The sequence below is a fragment of the Merops nubicus genome, unplaced genomic scaffold (assembly GCF_000691845.1).
Source record: "Merops nubicus isolate BGI_N331 unplaced genomic scaffold, ASM69184v1 scaffold7284, whole genome shotgun sequence".
Taxonomy (NCBI): domain Eukaryota; kingdom Metazoa; phylum Chordata; class Aves; order Coraciiformes; family Meropidae; genus Merops; species Merops nubicus.
Window position 1 is genome coordinate 36,389 of NW_008606169.1, and position 18,158 is coordinate 54,546.

The 18,158-nt window shown below is 41.1% G+C and overlaps 1 protein-coding gene across 1 annotated transcript in view; it reads left to right on the forward strand.

The window, feature by feature from the left end:
* LOC103772235 (inositol 1,4,5-trisphosphate receptor type 2-like) overlaps positions 1-18,158 on the forward strand; it is a gene marked incomplete at its 5' end in the record, with an annotated part of 73,508 nt that overhangs the window by 15,104 nt on the left and 40,246 nt on the right. Inside the window, 2 exons of the mRNA XM_008939562.1 lie at positions 15,605-15,712; positions 17,686-17,878. Of these exons, the coding sequence (XP_008937810.1) occupies positions 15,605-15,712; positions 17,686-17,878 (301 nt within the window). The remainder of the gene's footprint in view (positions 1-15,604; positions 15,713-17,685; positions 17,879-18,158) is intronic.

Consider the following 18,158-nt stretch of genomic DNA (forward strand, 5'->3'; position numbering starts at 1 on the left):
GACCCATGGTACATAGAAAGTTACAAGTATGTCACCAGCCAGGCTGAGATTTCTGTTACTGCATCTCCTTTACAGCTTCCCTACCCTACTTGTGCACCACACACACACGGAGGTGTGTGGGCACAGCAGCCTAGGAGGTGAAGGATAGCAAGACTCTGACTCTGAAATATGCCATGTCATGACAGTTATCACGGCTCTCCCATGTGTTTCTCTGTCCTCTCTTTCCTTTATTTCTTCATCTTCCTCCAGCCTGCCACGTGCCATAGCTGTGCTGCTTCCCCTGCGCTGACTCCAGGCTGTCTGGACACTGCTGCTCCTCACTTTTCCCATTTGATGTGTTATGAGCAGAGAGGAGAAGGAAGCACCACTGAGAGAAAGGAGAACTGACTTATCCATGAGGAACTACTCTGAGCTGCACCTCCACTCTGCAGGCTGGCTGTGGGGTATGGGCTCCTTCCAGACGTAGCTCTTCTACAGCCTCTTCTTGAGGAATGACACAAACTGGCTTGAGGTCACATCCTGGAAAAATAAACCTATTATTGCTAGATAGAGAGCATTCACAATTCTCTTGAAAGTCTGTGGAGGAGATTGTTTTCTTTGTCTTGTTCAAATGTCATGCTCAGAGCCAAGCCTAGAGCTTGACATTGCTAATTCCTTACAGTTGTCTCAGGTGCATGCCTGTGGTATGTTGTGGAGAGTTCCATCAGCTTTCATGCCTCTACTTTTCAAGCCTCGGTCAGAATAAATTGGTGTGGAGTTTTTACTGCTGTCGTGTTAAAGCAGGCTACACTTGGTTTTGCAAAGTTAGTACAGCTGTCCACAAGGAGACTTTATCTTGATATGATGTCTCTGTAGACATTACAAAAGGTTTTGTCATAGTAGCTCAAAAAAGTTTCATATTTGCTCACTTCTTATCTGCAGAAGCATTAAAGCAGGAGAATCAAGTTTTTAAGTGTCTACCCCAAAAAAAGAAATCCTTGAAGGCTATAGAAATCCTCTGGCTTTTCAGATGACTGCTTGAGCTTGTTACCTGTTAGTTATAACAAAGTATTTCAGTAGTTAGTAAAGTGAAAAAAACCCCTTTCCTGGAGTTAGTATTTCTGTGAGGTTCATGACCCCTTTATATTTACTATGAAGTAAGATAAGGCTGTAACCAGAGGCTGCTGTAGTTCGCATGCATGTATAGATGTGCTTCTGTTAACAGAAAATGCTTTGGAGTGTTTCTCCATGTTTATCAGCTAGATTCAAACTGTCTAAATCAGGCATGAAGCCCAAGCTAATATACTGTGCCTTTCAGCAGGGGCTTTATTCATGAGGCTCAGAAGAACTAGAAATAACTTTACATAGCTTCTAGTCAGCTTGCAGCATGGGAAGAATGCACTTTCATCTCCCTGTATATGTGTGCAGACATGTCCTTGATCTAGAAGGATGTGAGTGGGTAGGGAGCAGGGGAGCAAACTGTAATGCTCTAACAAAATTTTTCAAATTTTCAAATGTCTTGTGAACCCCTCCATCTGTTTCCCAGAGTTGTTGCAGGAGTATAGGGGTGCTGACCTCATGTGTCACCCCTTTCATGATGCATGTTCTGTGCTCTCAGACTAGCAAAATGTTTACTCAGCTGCTCCATTTTGAGCATATGCTTACAGAATCATAGACTCACTATGGCTGGAAAGGACCTCTAGGATCATCAGGTCCAACCTCCATCCCAACATTTCCCTAACCACTAGACCATAGCCTCAAGTGCTACAGCTACTCATTTTTTGAACCCTTCCAGGGATGGTGATTCCAGTGTCTAACCACCCTCTCAGTGAAGAAATTCTTCCTAATATCTAATCAAAACCTTCCCTGGTGCAACTTGAGGCCTTTTCCTCTTGTCCTATCATCAGTCATTTGGGAGAAGAGACCAACACCAGCTTCACTACAACCTCCTTTTAGGCAGCTGTAGAGAGCAGTAAGGTCACCTCTCAGTCTCCTCTTTTCTAGACTAGACAACCCCAGTTCCCTCAGTCAGCCTTCATAAGTCATGTTTTCCAGACATCTCACCAAGCTTAAATGCCTTGCTGGAGAGGAAGCATAGGTCTTGGAATTCCACAACACCTTTGTAACCTCCAGGTAAATAGAAAAGTTATTTGAGTTTTTTAATAAGGCTAAGCTAAAAGCTTATTTAAATCCTAGAAGAGTACCAAAACAATTCATATTTATGTAATTTTTTGGTTGCACCAAGACAATGAAAAATTGATTCCTCCACCCCATAAGGCTGAAAGAAATCAGCACTGCTTGATATCAATGCATGTATACAGCATAAAGGAACAAAAGCTTGAACCAGGCTATCTGCTGATAGAATAATGCAGTTGGACATGTTCTTCCCTTTATAAGTTCTTAAAATAAACCAAGGGAAAAGAGGTAAGATTTGCTGGGAATTGCAAGGATCTTGTTGCAGGTACTAGTAAACATACTGTAGCAACTGAATGCCATGAGAAAGTCATACTCCTCCATCTCTGGTGCTAATTTTAAATAGGCTGAGCAAAATAAGTCTTAACAAATATATTTGTTAATATATTAATAGCAGAATCAAGGTTTCTTTATCAAACTTGGCAAGCTTTATCAAATTAATGCCTTATTACCCATATTTACTGCATGCAGTATGTTGCATATTAGTGTACACACATGAAGAGTGTTTTCTAACTAGGCAATTAAAATGTCACTAATTGATGACATGATTTATAGTTTGGGAGCAGGGGTATGCTACAGGCTATTTTTTAAAATTTACTGCATTTGACACTTGAAGTAGGACTGGTTTGGTAATGAGACTTGGGTATGGTGCCTTCATTAAGGAGAAACTGAAGTCAGGTTTTAAAAATTTAGCTATCCAAATATGTAAAACTCTAAGAAGCACAAAGCCTTTTGTTCCTGCAGGTTTCTGTTTAGCATGTTGTTCTATGTCTTTCATCAGCTTTGAGTGCAGCAAAGGGTGGGACCACCTTTATTTTCCACATCAGTGCTGTGCCTAGAGCTGCACAGTTCTGCAACTCTTACAGGGTACAGCAGAGCAAAGAAATAACAATAATAATAGAGGTTTCAAATTTTTTTTAAGAATTAATCTTTGAGTTTATAGGATTTTGGAGCAGTTAAAAGCTTTCATTAATTTTGTTTCTCTCTCTCTTAAAGTAGGTCGTATTATTCAGTGTAACAGGGAAAGACACCAAGCCAGAAGCAGGTATAGATGGCAAGTCCTTAGCTGCCATGGGAGGCAGATGCAGCTGATCCCCAGTGCTTTGCTTTAACTGCTACATTAGGTTTCCTCCTATGCTACATTACTAATGAGGAAAATCACTGTTTATCAGGTGGTACAGTTGGGATGTGTGTAATCACTGAGCACATTACTACTCCAAGAGCCTTTTAAAGATATCATGCTAAGTTACATTTTTCAAATAAGCTTTCCTCTGCTGCTCATTTTATGGATTGTTATGTCAGGAAGAGCTTTCATAAGATAACAGATACAAGTGTGTGCATGTGAGGAGAGGTATTGTAAGGCTTAAGGGTTTTTGTGGGTAGTTACTTTTGGTGGTGTAGCTTGGAGCAGCTGTTGCCTTTCCTTTGCTTAGTTGTATTTTAACATTTAGACAGGTGAACTTAGACCCTAGTCCTCCTTTTCCCTTGTGTTTCTGTGTGTGTGTATTAAATAAAATACATTTATTAAAATATATACTATAAAGTAAATGTGAATTCTTGTACCCGTCCATTTGTCTTGACCTCCCATATAATAATAATAAAAGTCAGGTCAAGGGATTCCATGGCAAGACCTTGCTTAGAATGATGGGTGCAGATTTTCCATGGTTTAATGTATGTAGAATACAAGAAGTAACACTGTGAATGTGAGCCTCCCAATGTGAGATAGGACCACTGCACTTGTCCTTTAGTATTAGAATCTAAAGCTTTCTGAGCTGGCTGAGTTGTCCCAGGCAGTCAAAACAGTATTCTGTGTGAAGCGTGACTGTGGCCAGGGTAGATTTGTGGTGAAATTTGACCATTTAAAAAGAAATGCTGATGAAGAAGACAAAAACCAATTACTTAATAGTGTGGATTGAGAAGCACTTTCTATAAGAGACAACAAAGAAACACTTGGAAGGCTATTTATGATGGGGAATTGGTGGAATCAGTTACAACCCCCAGTAGTCTGCAGTAGGCATTAACTGGCTGGAGTGATAACATCATGATTGTATCATGGAGAAGGCATGAACAGAAGCCAATTCGAAAAGTCTTGTAAGAGCACCCTCACCCTTGATGGTGGTATTGCCAATACTGGCCCATAACATTTGCCTAGAAGAGACCTCCCTGTCCTTGTGGGAGCTGTGAGTTCCCAGAGAATTTTGCTTTAAAAGACAGGATTATCCTCATCCAGCTGGGAAACAGTTTCCAGCTCCAGCAGGGATCCTCCAGAAGAGCTGAGATCTGGGTGCCACACAGGTCCCCAGATTTTTTAAGCTTGTTGACCTCTTTCCCATCCTTTGCTCAAAAATGGACCCATGGCCCATTAGTCTCATAAGTATCTGTCTTTATGAAGCATTAAGTTGTGCCTAGGTTCTACTGACAAAGATTTTGAGTTGATTCTGTTCCATGAATTAAACATCTTAGTTCATTTGAATTTTTATACATACTGGTATACTCTAAAAAAAAGTGGTGTCTTTAGTGTTTGAGAAAAGGATTTTGGAAAAAAGATCCAAATACTAAAAGGTCTGAGCTTGTCTGGTGTAAGTGGATGTACTGTGCCACAATCACTGGTTATACTGAGTGCAAATATAGATCATGGCTACACATTTTGTGTGGCAATGACCATTTCCAAATTTTGCAGCTGATGTGAGCAAGCAGCAATTGTTAGGTATTATTGGAGATTGTCTTCTCAAGCACCTGATGGCAAATAGAGAAAAATATTAAACATACACAAATAAACAAGACTACCTACCCTTTGAGACCAGAAGATGGTCAAACTTGTCCTTTAGGACAAACATCCTTCAGGATGAAGAGCTGTGAGTTTGTGCAATAATGATGCTCCTTCTCTGCAGGACAAGTAGAATTTCTTTTGAGCTGAAGGTTGTCATTTTTTGCCAGGCTTTGCTGAGGTTTGCAGTTTTGGGTTGGTTTTTTTTTGTTGTTGTTTCTCTCTCCTTAACAGAGAAGCTCTTGCTGATAGCAGTGCCAAAACAAAAGGCTAATGGGGACCAGTCCTAGGAACCGTGGCTGTCAGGGGGCTCGTATCCTTGGCTGCCAGACCTGAAACTTCTCATAGAACTTTTATGCTCCACATGTTGTTTTGTAGTTATCATCCTGATGAGACAGGCTATGGCATCAAAATGACACCGGCTAATTAAATGTCAGCAGAATCAGAAGCTGTTGCAAGGCTTTTACACTTAGATTGCCAAGATTGAAACTGAAGCCAATGATGCACATCACCCTCCTTGCAGCTCATTAGGATGGTATATAACTCTACATTCAGCCAGCTACAGTATAGAGACACAGTATGGAGGCTGCCACAAGGGCTTGACACTAATGAGCACCTGAAAGATTAAACAAATGTCTGTGGCTGCTGTTAGGTCTCAAGTTAAAACCTTGGCAACTTGTGCTTCATTGTTAGGTCTCAGATTAAAACCTTGGCAACTTCTCCTTTGACGTTTCTTTTTCTCCCCTTCTCCTTGGACACGTTCACCTCAGAATCCTGGCTTGACTTTGGTGGGGATCTACATGGGGACCTCTGTTTTCCCTGGAGTATCCTGTTGACTTAGGATGCTAAGAGCTGCTAGGTTTCAGGCTAGAACTTCTTACTGTAGGCTGGCCACAAAGTTTTTAGCTTATTTTCATTTCTCTGGTTCTACTTCTGTAGAGTTAGATCAAGTGTCTATTATGCATGCATGTGTGTTTTATTATATGTAATATTAATGAGGGGTATATCCTGTTAGGCTGTGGTGACTGTGCATTTCACTAGTGCACAGGTGGCCTTCCTATTTCTGCTTTGTGGGTTTCTTTTCTATCTTTAACTTCTGTAATCCTGTGTCCTTGTGTTTTGTGGTTTACAAGATGTTTTTGTCATTGGGAAATATGTTGTATTGGTGTCAGGGCCCAAACGTTACACCAGAAGAAATATCTTTTCTTTGTCAAATGTCTGCATTGTGAAATCTTCGCATTAGTCTGTGGTTTTACTCTGAAAATTGGCTGTGGGACAGTGACATACTGTTTAAGAAATCCTCTGCTCTCAGGCTCTGTGTGCAGTCCTGTATTAGTAATAAACGTGCTACCTTTTATTGCCATCTGAAGCAGCATAGGCTGAGGAGAATGACTTCAGTTCCTGTATCAGCAGCAGGGCAGTTACTTAGCTTCCCACTTTAAGAATGGGTCTTCATCTAGCCACCTCCTCAGCTGGTGTACATGGGGATGCCTCCACTGAGCAGTACTGCTTTATACTAGTAGAGAGCCTGATCTGTTGCCCTCAGACTGTACTCTGACCCTAGAAATACCTGCTTGCATTTGGCATGTCCAGCGTTCGTTAAGACTGATGATATACGGGCAAAAAAGAGGAGTAAAAGAGGATTTTTTTTTTTTTGCAAGAACCAGTAAACTCAATCCAGAAGCCCCTGAGAGACAATAAATGTGGAACCACACGATGCCATCTTAAAAAAGTCACTCTTCAAAGCAGACTGCACGTTCACTTGCCCTCAACTGCAGTTTGTGCTTATTGTCTGCTCAGAAATCTGTGTATGTCACTGCTTCCTTTGTCCAGGTTGCAGCAAACTCCCTGTATTAAGAAGACTGAATCACACAAAGTGTTGAGGTGTAATATCTACTGTAGGTGACGACTTCCTCTGGAGGTAGAGCTGAGGCTTTTCTGTTACAGCCAACCTTGAAATGAACCAAAATGCTCCTTTTCTTATATCTAACACAAAACTAAAATATTTTACTTTAAACTAGGAGGAACTTGCTTTGTTTGTTTTGAGGGCAAGTGAGGGTAACCTTGGAAATATCATGAAAGTGAAGTCTAGTCTGACTTAATATTATCAGAGCAGTTCTAATAGGCCTCATATATCTGCATTGTGAAATCCCACACCTTAATTAAAAACAGAAGGGACATCTTCTCTAACAAAGTCATACTGTTTTATCCCTCTCTATTGTTCAGTAGTCATTGAAGTAATTATGCGTTAACAGAAATAAAGAGCATTAAACAAAATGTCAGAATATGTCTGTTCCTCACAGTTGCTCAGTTTTTACTCTCAACTCCTCTGGTGTCATTATTTAATTAGATATCTTGGTCATCAGAGAGTTTTCCAAAATAGACAAGATGTGAATTAGTAGTTTACAGGTAGGCAGAGCTAGCCCTGTTGCCATCTCGTTATTTAACATAGTGCAGAAAACTGAAAATGTGCTCAACCTTGCACTTTTCCTGAAGCAGCTTTAAGAGTTAACTGATTACAAGTGTCCAGCTGTGAAATTCAGTTTTAATATCTGATTATGCTTTTCTACACCACAAGTGATCAGTTACTTATGACCACCAGTAGTTTTACAGGAATAAAACACCTTCAGACCTGCACGTGGGTAAGCGTCTAATCAACCTGGCTGTAAAGAGATAGTTTCCTTGCCATTATGGATGGCCAAGGATTTTCAGAATTTGTTTTATGAAAGATGGCCTGTGGTAGTCTTAAATTAACTTGTTCTTTCCAGCCTTTTCTTTCTGTAGGTCTGTCTGCAGAGCACCATTTGACTGCTAGCTGGCTGGGTAAAGCAGCATTATTTGTGAATGTCTTATGAGGAGAGAGAGAAAATTTTTACCCTTTTGCTCTCCTTGGAACTTTTGCTTCATAGGTGCCAGGTGAAAATGCTCTCCTGAGGACCATAGCCATAGTGCAGAGTTGAAAAGAGCAACTCATCATTTTACTTTCTCTATCTATTCCTATGCCCCTAAATTATTTTTTTTTTAAAGATACTTTACTCTGGTAATTGGAGGGTGAGGCAAATATTCAACAGCATGATTGAAAAAGCTGGAAAATCTCCTCACTATAATTATTTGAAGGGACATCTCTCAGTTCCTGTCCATCTCCATGCTTGGTAACTGTTTTGTACCTCACAAAGTGCACACATCAGACTCCTGCAGAGGTTAGGAAATGCATATCTTTGGGGAATTTGACAGAGTGCAGCTTCAGCTGTTTACTTGCTATTTTAGTCTCATATGTTTTTGATCCTGAATGACCAAGTTGTGGTTTTCTGTATATTGTAGAAATAACCTGTTGAAGAGGTGGGATCCTAACAGGTCTGGCTATGAACAGATCTTTTACTTTTCTGTTGCTGTAGGAACTAAGAGGACCACAAAATGGCCATACTTGAGTGCTTGAATCATGAAGGCTGAGCCATGATAACAAGCTGCAACTGAGGATTAAGCCTCTTTAGTTGAAGATTGGTAGATGGCTTGTCCCAGACTCTACAAGTGCAGTGTATGGCAAGTGACCGTCTTCCAAGCCATGCCTGCATGTAGCAGAGCTGGTGGATATATCATAGATGGAGTTGGTGAGCTGCATCAAGCTTAAGGGGTCACAGTGTGAAAGACATGGTGGCACCATGCTGCAAGTGTGTGACATGAGACTTAAGGTTCAGAAAACATGAGCAGGGAGCCAGCAATGCAAGTCTGACACTTCAGGTCAGAGACTGAGCTGGTTTCCATGCGGTTTGCGTAGACCATGGAGAAGGGGATGAGCCCATTCTGGAAGTATCAACCCATGAGTTATTTTCTGCTCTGCTCTTGGTGCCAGAGGAAGTAAGGTTGACTGCCAGTCAACGTCTTCTAGTCTTACAGCTTACAGAAGGAAATATCTCCATATTTAAGACTTAAAGACTTAAAACTGTGGTTCTCCTCACCACATTGCCCCCAAAATAAGAGTCATAAGCAGTTCCTCCTCTTGTTTGTGCTAGCCTTCCTTTTCTTTAGAAGTCAGATATTAGATAGCAGTAGATAGCTATTTTGCAGAGAAACACTGTTCTGAGTAAAAAGAGAAACCTAGAAAGTAAAGTGCTTGCTAGTGAAAAGTTTTTGGTGGTTCCTGAAAAGCTTATGCCATTCAGAGCTCTCTTACCCCAGGTTTATGTATATTTTTTGCATGTATATAAAATGTTGATGGCTTTTAGAGGTGAACAGTTCTCTTGCTGTGTGGATTTTGGATCCCTATGCTTGCTGGTCTGTTGCTGGATTTGGTCTTCTCAGAAAGACCAAACCATTCTCTTTTCACTTTCGTCTGTACAATGTTGGTGAGCATTCTCTTCAGGTCTTCTTTTGGGCACAGTGTTTTATCTGTCTTTCACAGAAGCTGCATGTGGCTGGGATCTTCTTCCTTGTTCTGCTGTGAAGACTAGTTGCAGTAATTCTGCTCCCTTTTTCTTCCTTTCCTATTGAACTTCCCTACATCCATCTACATTCCTACTTTCATCTCATTTCCTTCCATCCTGTACCCTCCAAAATTTTGCCCTACAGTAATCACAGGAAGTAGTCTACAAGTGTAATTGTGTCATCCTGTGGCAACGCCCTGGGTTGAATTCTGCTGTCCCCATCCTGTGTTCAGTATGGTCAGTGTGCACCAAAACCCACATGTGACCCATGTGTGCATTGAGCCAGTTTGACTCATGTAGGCAGAGCTGCCCATGGCAATTTACACGTAGCCTGCAGAGATGTTTCACCCCCAACCCCCTCAAATTACTTTTGTTTCATTGCAGCACATTTTATCTGACCTGAACTTTCCCCACACATAGACTTTTATTTCTTTTGCAAGTAAGTTTTGCCTGTGAAAGAATTACAAAGAAGACAAATGGAAGTAAAGCTCATTGAAATATTAGCAAGTCATTTTGTCTTCTGCTGGCTTTCATCACGGATAAAAGAACAGCAAAACCACAGCAAAAATAGCAATAAAATTGCTATGGGGGCTGCAAACATAATAGTGATAAAGATCACTTAACTGTGGTGGTTTCTCTTATGTTATAATGTCGAGGTGTTTATTTCTCCCTTCCCTGTGAGGCAGATCACTATTATCCACAATTTGTGGCATGCACTCTGTGGAGGCTGGGGAGGAGAGGTGCTGTCTCAGAGGTTACACAAGGCCATGGAAGACCCAGCAACAGAATCCAAACCGTCTGGACCACCCAGGGCCCTGCTCGTGTACCACAAGCCATCAGGGGAAGATTAACTCTAAACCCTTTTGGTTGCTCTGTACAGTATAATCATCTAAATGAAATCAATGAATACTTGATTTGAGAGTCTCCCATTGCTCCATCCCTGCTGTTCCTGATGTTTGTTAACAGATTGCTTTGTGGTGGAGTGCAAAGGTGCCGCTCTATAAAACCGTAATGACTTCTGGAGGGGAAGTTGCCCTGTGTACTGCAGAAAGCACCACTCACTGTTGATTGGAACGTGGGGAGTTGAGAAGTCATTACTGCTAGTACAGCCAGTTGGAATAGAAATTTCTCCTCAGTGATGGTTAAGATGGCATTTCCTCTTTCCTTGCTTTCTCTCCCTGGTTTTTTAGCAATGGAGTAGGAGTGTTCTCCTTTGCCCTGGGCAGGGAGCTGCTGTGTGCTAAGGTCCTGGCACGCTGGGGAGAGTATCTCATTTTCTGTCTCATCTTCTGTCTCTCACCCATCCTGTTTTTGCTTTGTTGCAACACATTTTATCTGACCCAAACTTTCCTCACACATACACTCCCTTGACTTTCCCTTTGCTGTTTTTTCTCAGTCCTTGGGGTTTTTCTTGCTGGTCCCCAGGCAGCTTTTTTCTCCTTTCTCGCTCTCTAAGCAGAAAATGCAGCATTTGGTGAGGTGACTGGGGTTTCCCGTTGTGATGATTGTGATGAGGGAGTTTGGCAGTGCCAGAACTCACATTGCCTGGCTCCAGGAGCCAAGGGACTGAAGAGGGAAAAAAGAGGAAGAGAGTGTAGCTGTACCTGAGCCCCAGCTACATGAGTCTCTTTGCACAGCAAAGTGAAACTCATCTGAACAGATTCTATTATTCTGCTGTGCTATAAATTAAGGTTTTCTTGTTTCTCCCTGGTGAAAGACCACTGGCCTTTGGGCTGGCAACCCACACTGCAGTACCTGGTTACTGACAGAGTAGAGATGATGATCACTTGTGCTGGATCTATCAGATGTCATGCATTGGACATCAGGTCTGTACAAACAACTCTTGCTTCACTTTCCCCAAGGTCTGTAGTTCAGGAACTTCCAGGGATGTGTGGTGGGCTCTCTGCCCTGCCACACTAGGTGGGGCTGACTGCTACCCCAGGGGGTTGGCTAGTGAGCTCCAGCTGGGGCAAGGGGTAAGGGCAGGAAGGGCACTCTGCAGTGCTGTAGTGCTAGAGAATTGATGACAGGGATGATAAGTTTTTTAAAATATTATTTTTCTATGTATTTAGAAGTTTATAATAATTCTTAATAGTAATACTGTAAATATAAAGTGTTACAAGGCACATAAATTTATTTGTGTCTTTATTTGTGCTTCTTGTGCAGTTATCCAGGGCTTATAGTAACACTCCATTGGCCTTTTCTAGAAAATTCAGTTTAACGTGTTTAACACTTTGCCAATGAACTGATTCTTCCATGAAACCCTGATTGCTTACAGGGCACTAAGCCTCACCCATTAAGAACCCTTTATACTGTCACAAAAAGTCATGTTTACCCCCCAGATTTGGCATTCTCAAAATGCTAGAGAATAAAGCAGATCTCACAGAATTTGGATGTCTTCAGCCTGCTGTTTCTAGCTCGTATTTCTCAGAGGCCTGTCCATTTTTGTAGCCTGAAGCAAAGCCTGGTGAAATCAGCAGGATTTTTGCCAACCAGCTTGGCTGTATGCTCTGATGAGGACTGGGCTACAGAGGAGACCCTTGCAGTTTACAGGTTACAACCAGGAACTGGCACATTCATGGGTCTGCTGTGGTTTTCCACGCTGCTGAGCATATATGGAATCCCAGATGCCTGGCAGATCTGGTTTTATAATCATGTTGTGTGAGGAGTTCAGACTATTACTTGTGATTCTGTCATTTATCTCTGCTGTTTCTTTATTAATGTCTTCAGTGCTCTCGGTCTGTCCTCAATCTTTCACATTTTGTACTGATGCTTTATTACAGTGTTTTCCAATTTTTTAAAGTAGAAATCTTTCAAGATGAACAACAGTCCTTCATCAGGAACTGACTGAAAGCCAGATGATCTTTATTCATATAGCTATTGCCTTACACATCCCCTCTTTGGAAATCACTGTTCCATTCTATGCTATCGCTTCCTCGTCCCTACATGCCTTGATGAGTGGTAAAATACAGTGTTGACATTTAAAATGTTGTCACTGGCATGATGGGTGAGTGAAAGACTGACAGAGTTTTCTCATCAGAGGTAATTTGAGGGGGGGCTTTTTGCAAATTCAGGCTCTACTGATGGTTGGTTTTTTGTATCAGTTATGCTTGCCATGCATTTTTGAGCTTTGCTTTGAAAACACAAATGGAGCTGTTCTTTTCATTATAGTTGGTATTTTCTGTGCCCATCCAGTGTCTTGCCCTCTTGCTGCCCCAAAAGATTTGTGTGGCACTTGGGAAGTGACACTTAACTACATCACAGGAGTTAAATATGAAAAAATGTCAGGCAGAGCTTGCACAGCTTTTGCATGCCAGTCACAGACTGTCACCTAGGGTGTATTATAAGCTTGGATAAGCTTTCCATATTTTAGGTTCACAGTTTGTCACTACATTTTTATTTTCATTGCTATGTCTTTGATCTTACAAAAAGCTCTGTGCTGGTCAAGGAGTCTGTTGACACAGTCCCCTTTGCCCATGTGGGTCTTTGAGCTCATTACAGGGTGAAGGAAGGCTCCTGAAAGCAGAGCTTCAGAAAACATTGTAGCTGCCAAATAACATAGCACTTCTAAAGCTATTCTGTGTCTTACTGTGGGCCTCTAGTTCAGATCTGATTCACAGATTGCTGTCCACATCATTTTTTCATTGATGTAGCTGTGACAGTACAGAAGTATTAGCAGTACTTATTATTGTGACATTGTAGGAGAATCCATCCCACATAGGGACTGAAATACAAGCAAAAAATAGATAGCCCCTGAGGTTACTGTCTGAAGGTCTGGACTGGAGAAGGTAAGTGGATATAGAGAGATGGGGAAGCAGAAGGAAATGAGTTTATGAGCACTTATTGCCTAGCACTACTGCTGACACCTTTAGGTGGGTTTTCCCTTCTGACATCTACTGCAGTTCCTCCAGCTTGGGTGGCAAGCCCTGGTTGCTCCTGCTGTGTCTTTGCTGGCAGGCAGGGTGCTAGCACAGAAGGTCCTGGCTTGCTCCTCAGGTTGTTCTGTCTAGTGGCAGTGTCAGGAAGACCCAGCTATAGTGCTCAGCTCCTGTGCACACAGCAGCACAAGGCAGTCACTGCCTGAAAGCACAGTTTAGGAAAGTACAACGGGGATCATAGAGTATACACTGGTTTTAGCTGTGTGGCTGCTGTTCACATGAGAGCTGATCATGAAATACACACTGGATTTTCATTAGACAGTTAAAAACATCTCAGAAATCAGTGCCTTGAGATTTCATATGGTTTACAAGTAGCATTTCCAATTAGGTATACAAATCCAAATATATTTATAGATAGATTCTTTTGTTACTAATGGAGATTTCTGAATCTATACCTGTCCCTTTCTCCAAACTGGATTGATTTTAACATGAAAAGAACTATCCATACATCCTTGACTTGTCATTTATTAGAAAACACAAAATCTTAATGGTTGACACTGGAGAAAAAAGGGTCAAGATACAGGCAAAGTTCCTCTGTGTTACAGAAGATAAAAAAGGGAAATATATTTGCTTCTGGTTATGCTAATTCATCACTCCAAGCAGGGTGTGATTGCATTCTGTCTAATCAGTTCCTTTCTTCTTGTCTTAAAGAGATAGAGCCAAAGTGAAGGGCATTTGGAGATGGACAAGGAAAATAATTGAGTCACAGAAAGTCTTCTGTTTGAGGAGGGATGGGCAAGATAGGGAATGTTTTAATTTAAAGAAGGGGCAAATAAGAGAGGATGTGACAGTAGTGTACAGAATGATGAATGATCCAGAGAAGGTGAATTGGGCACTCTTGCTTGCCCTTTTGTAACCACAGAAGCAGAGGGACATTCAGTAAAGCTGAAAGGCAAAAACAGTCATGCTGTTTAAAGGGAATTTTTAAACTGTAACTACCTTGTTTCTGTAAGCTCATCTTGTATGAATGTCATGGTATGGTCTATCCCTTTGGTCAGTTAGGGTCAGCTATCCTGGCTGTGTCCCCACCCAACTTTTTGTGGACCTACTCACTGTGGTGGGGTGAGAGGCAGAAAAGACCTTGACTGGGTGTAAGCACTGCTCAGCAGTAACTAAATCATCCTGTACTATCAACCCTGTTTCCAGCACAAATCCAAAACAGCCTCAGAGTATCTACTGTGAAGAAAATTAACTCTACCCCAGCCCAGACTAGCACAATGATGCTGGGGTGGGATGTATTGAGCAGGTTGCAAAAGACCTAGAAAATTAGTTCAAGTTGTTCTGCTAACCAGATGTCGTGGGCATACCACAAAGGCTACTGACTGTGTTGGGTTATATGGGTTGTGTGAAGGAGAAAAACTAGTCAGATAGTCTTAAAGATCCTTTTTAGTCTTAAAAATAAGTGGAAGTTGCCTAACATACTAATACATGTAATGCGATTATGCATAGATTTGCTAGATAGAGTAAAAAAATAATTACTCAAGTAATTATTCATTATTGATGAAAGAATTACTGCTTTGCAGTTGACCCTCGTGATTTTTTAGGTCTCCCTGACTATCTGCTCGTGACCCTTTTATAAAAGGCTGATGTTCTGCCACATTAGTACGTTCTGGTAATGTTGGTGTAGTGATTAAGATCTGGATCATGTCTACAGGACAACTTTTCTTTTCCTGCCCTAGTTTCTCCAACATTAAAATAAATGAAACACCTCAACTATTGACTTGTATTCTATGAATCATGTCAAATATATTGTTTACAAAGTTTGTAGGAGACATATTTGTGTGCTTGTGTGTGTGTACTTACATGATGTGTACATAAACTGTACAGTTAAGAATGTATTTGCCCTCTTGTGGTCAAGCTGCCTCTGAAATAGTAATGGGTGTTATCTGAAATGCCAACACACAACATGGTGAAGAACAATTTAGCAATTTGAAATCACACAGAAAAATCTAATTGTAATTGCAATTACATAGTCAGAGGTATGGAAATTTTATGTCTAAACTTAAGTGGAAAGAAACATTCAGTCTGATTTTTCTTTTGGCATTTGTCAAAAGCCCTCCAAAAACTACCTAGGCTGCAGGCTAAGTTGCCTTTCCTAAATCTCAGCTGAAGACTTGCTACTGACTTTTTAAGTCTAAATTATTTCTATTGTTCTGAAGTAATTACATTTTTCTTGTAATCTATGGGAAGAGCATGTAAGTATATGGGGGCTGGGGGGAGGAGGATTTGTGTTAGTTTGGTGGAGATGATAAAGCTGAAAGCATAGCAGCAGGACATAACTCAGATATTTTTTTTTCTTTTTCTAGTTGGCTCGTCACAATAAAACATTGCAACAGATGCTGAAGCCAGGGTCAGATCCAGATGAAGGAGATGAAGCCTTGAGGTATTATGCCAATCATACGGCACAGATAGAGGTAAAGAATTGCTCACTAGAAGATTGAATATGAGACAAGTTTGCGTCTTGTGCATGGTGTATCACCTCTTTTTAAGCTTCTGGACAGCAAAGCTTATTAGAATGGCTTAGATTATTTATAAGAATGAGAAGGTTGAATAATATTTTTTTGGTTATGGAAGAAAAAGGAATACCCCTGTATTGAAAGGAGCTCCAAATAATCATTTTACAGTAGCTGTCCTGTGTGTTACCAAACATGTTTTGTTAGGGAAATAATGACTGTAGGTAGTAGCTGTGTCATGAAGTCAAGAGTAATCTGGTATGGTGCATCACTCAAATAAATAATCATGAGTTTCAAAGCCAGTGATGCTAACTGATGAAATTAAAAGTCTGGCTGGAGTACAAAGAGGTTTTGAGGTGGTGTAGGCATTTAGTATGGCTTTTGTTTAAAAGACCAAGATCTGGCCTGGTTCATCAGTTCTGTTCTCTGTTTTAAACTTTACCCCTGCCTTGGATTGGATTTAGATCAAGATCCATGGAGGTTTTTAGGTTCTTAACTCATATCAGTTACTGTGCTGATGCAGATTTCATGGGTTTATAGGCATCAAGAACTGTAGTATCTCTAGTCCTTAGTAAGGAGACTAGACTTTGTAAGGAGAATTGCTGTGGTGTGAGGGCAGCTGCTCTGAGAAACTGCAGCAAGAAGAAGCATCTGGCTCTCTCTTGGAAATGCTGCATCCAGTCCAAAATTGGCTGAGTCTGAAAACTACACAGTGTGGTTGCACACAAGCCCAGCCTGAATCTGAGCTGTACTTTCAGTGGGCTCCCAGGCTCCATTAACACCGGACTTGTATTTAGGGAGCAGTCCTGGTGCAGGTGCCTCAGGTCCATGTTTGTGCTGGCTGCCATCAAAGCAGACCATGGCTGGGTCCTTCTGTTTCCCACCATCCTTTATGTCTGATACTGGTGATGTTATCCCACCACAGGATAGGTGGAAACTCCATGGCTGTGCTTGTCCAGAGGGCAGCTCACTGCTCCTCTGAACATATTTTAATACTTTGGGTTCTCCTGAGGCATCTCTTAGCAATTAGAAGCTGAGTTACCTGGGTAGGTTGTGAATTTAGGCATTAAAGAAGCACTGTGGTCTGCTTTTATGTCCCTGGACATAAAAGGTGATTGGAAAAGTGAAGCTCAACAGAGCATTGCTGCGGGATCAAATGGATATTCCCTGGTCTTTCTCTGAGAGCAGTCCTAGACCTGTTTGGCATTTCACATATAGCTCCTCTATATCAGGGTGTCTCATTTGTTTGATTTGGAAGTCAAATAGTTTTCACTTGTGGTTGTACAGAGACTTGGTTCTAGGAGTCTGGATTAATCTTCTACCCATTTCTGTATTTTTAGTAATGCAAAGTCCATGATCAGAATAGGGAAGTGATTTTCCTGTGGTGAGATGGAATAGAATCTAGCTCACTCACCAGCAATTCTGTAGGCCCTGAAATACAAACAATGCAGAACCTTGTTTGCTGCCAGGAAAGAAGATAAAGACTGACAAGATCTGGGTGCTCTCAGAGTAACAAGGTGCTATTTTTGCATGTTCACCTTCACAACTTATCTCATCATAGAAGCAGACTCAAGGTGAGAGAAGAATTTCATAATCTGGGCAGAAAACTCCCAAACTTCTGCACTGTTTACTAGGAGAGATTTGTTTCAATTTATTGCAAAATTAGCAACCTGAATTAGAACTTTTTTTATATCTGGGGGAGTTTGAGACCTAGGTTTTGCTTGAGACCTATTTACCACCTTATTTTCAGGCAGGCTTTTGGAGATAGAAGAGCAGTTTTAATTTGTTTTAGGATTGATTGGTTTGACTTCGTTGTAATGTTCAAACAACCTGTGCGTTAATTTATAAATAAAAGGAGAGCTGTGAACAAGAAAAGATATGACAAAATGATTGGAAAGTAAGTGATCCTGAAAAAATGTGTATTTTATTTGTAGATTGTTCGCCACGATAGAACAATGGAACAGATTGTCTTCCCTGTCCCCAATATTTGTGAATTCCTCACTCGGGAATCCAAAAGTCGGGTATTCAATACAACAGAGAGGGATGAGCAGGGGAGCAAAGTCAATGACTTTTTCCAACAGACAGAGGATCTGTACAACGAGATGAAGTGGCAGAAGAAAATTAGGAGTAAGTATCGCAATTTCAAAAAATAGCCTAATTATGCTAAAACCCTGCTTTTAAGCTTTCAAATACTTTCATTTTAATAATACACTTTTCTCTGTTCACTCCAGTACTGCAACAGGCAAAACTGTTGAGGCCTTGAGAGTGTAGGTCAGCAGACTGCACATCAGCTGAGACACTTCCATGCCACCATAAAAGAGACATAATATGGAGCAGTTTGTAATATAAGTAATGTGTTCAAGATGATGTTTTGGACTCCAGAAGTTAAGTTGAGGGATGGATGAAG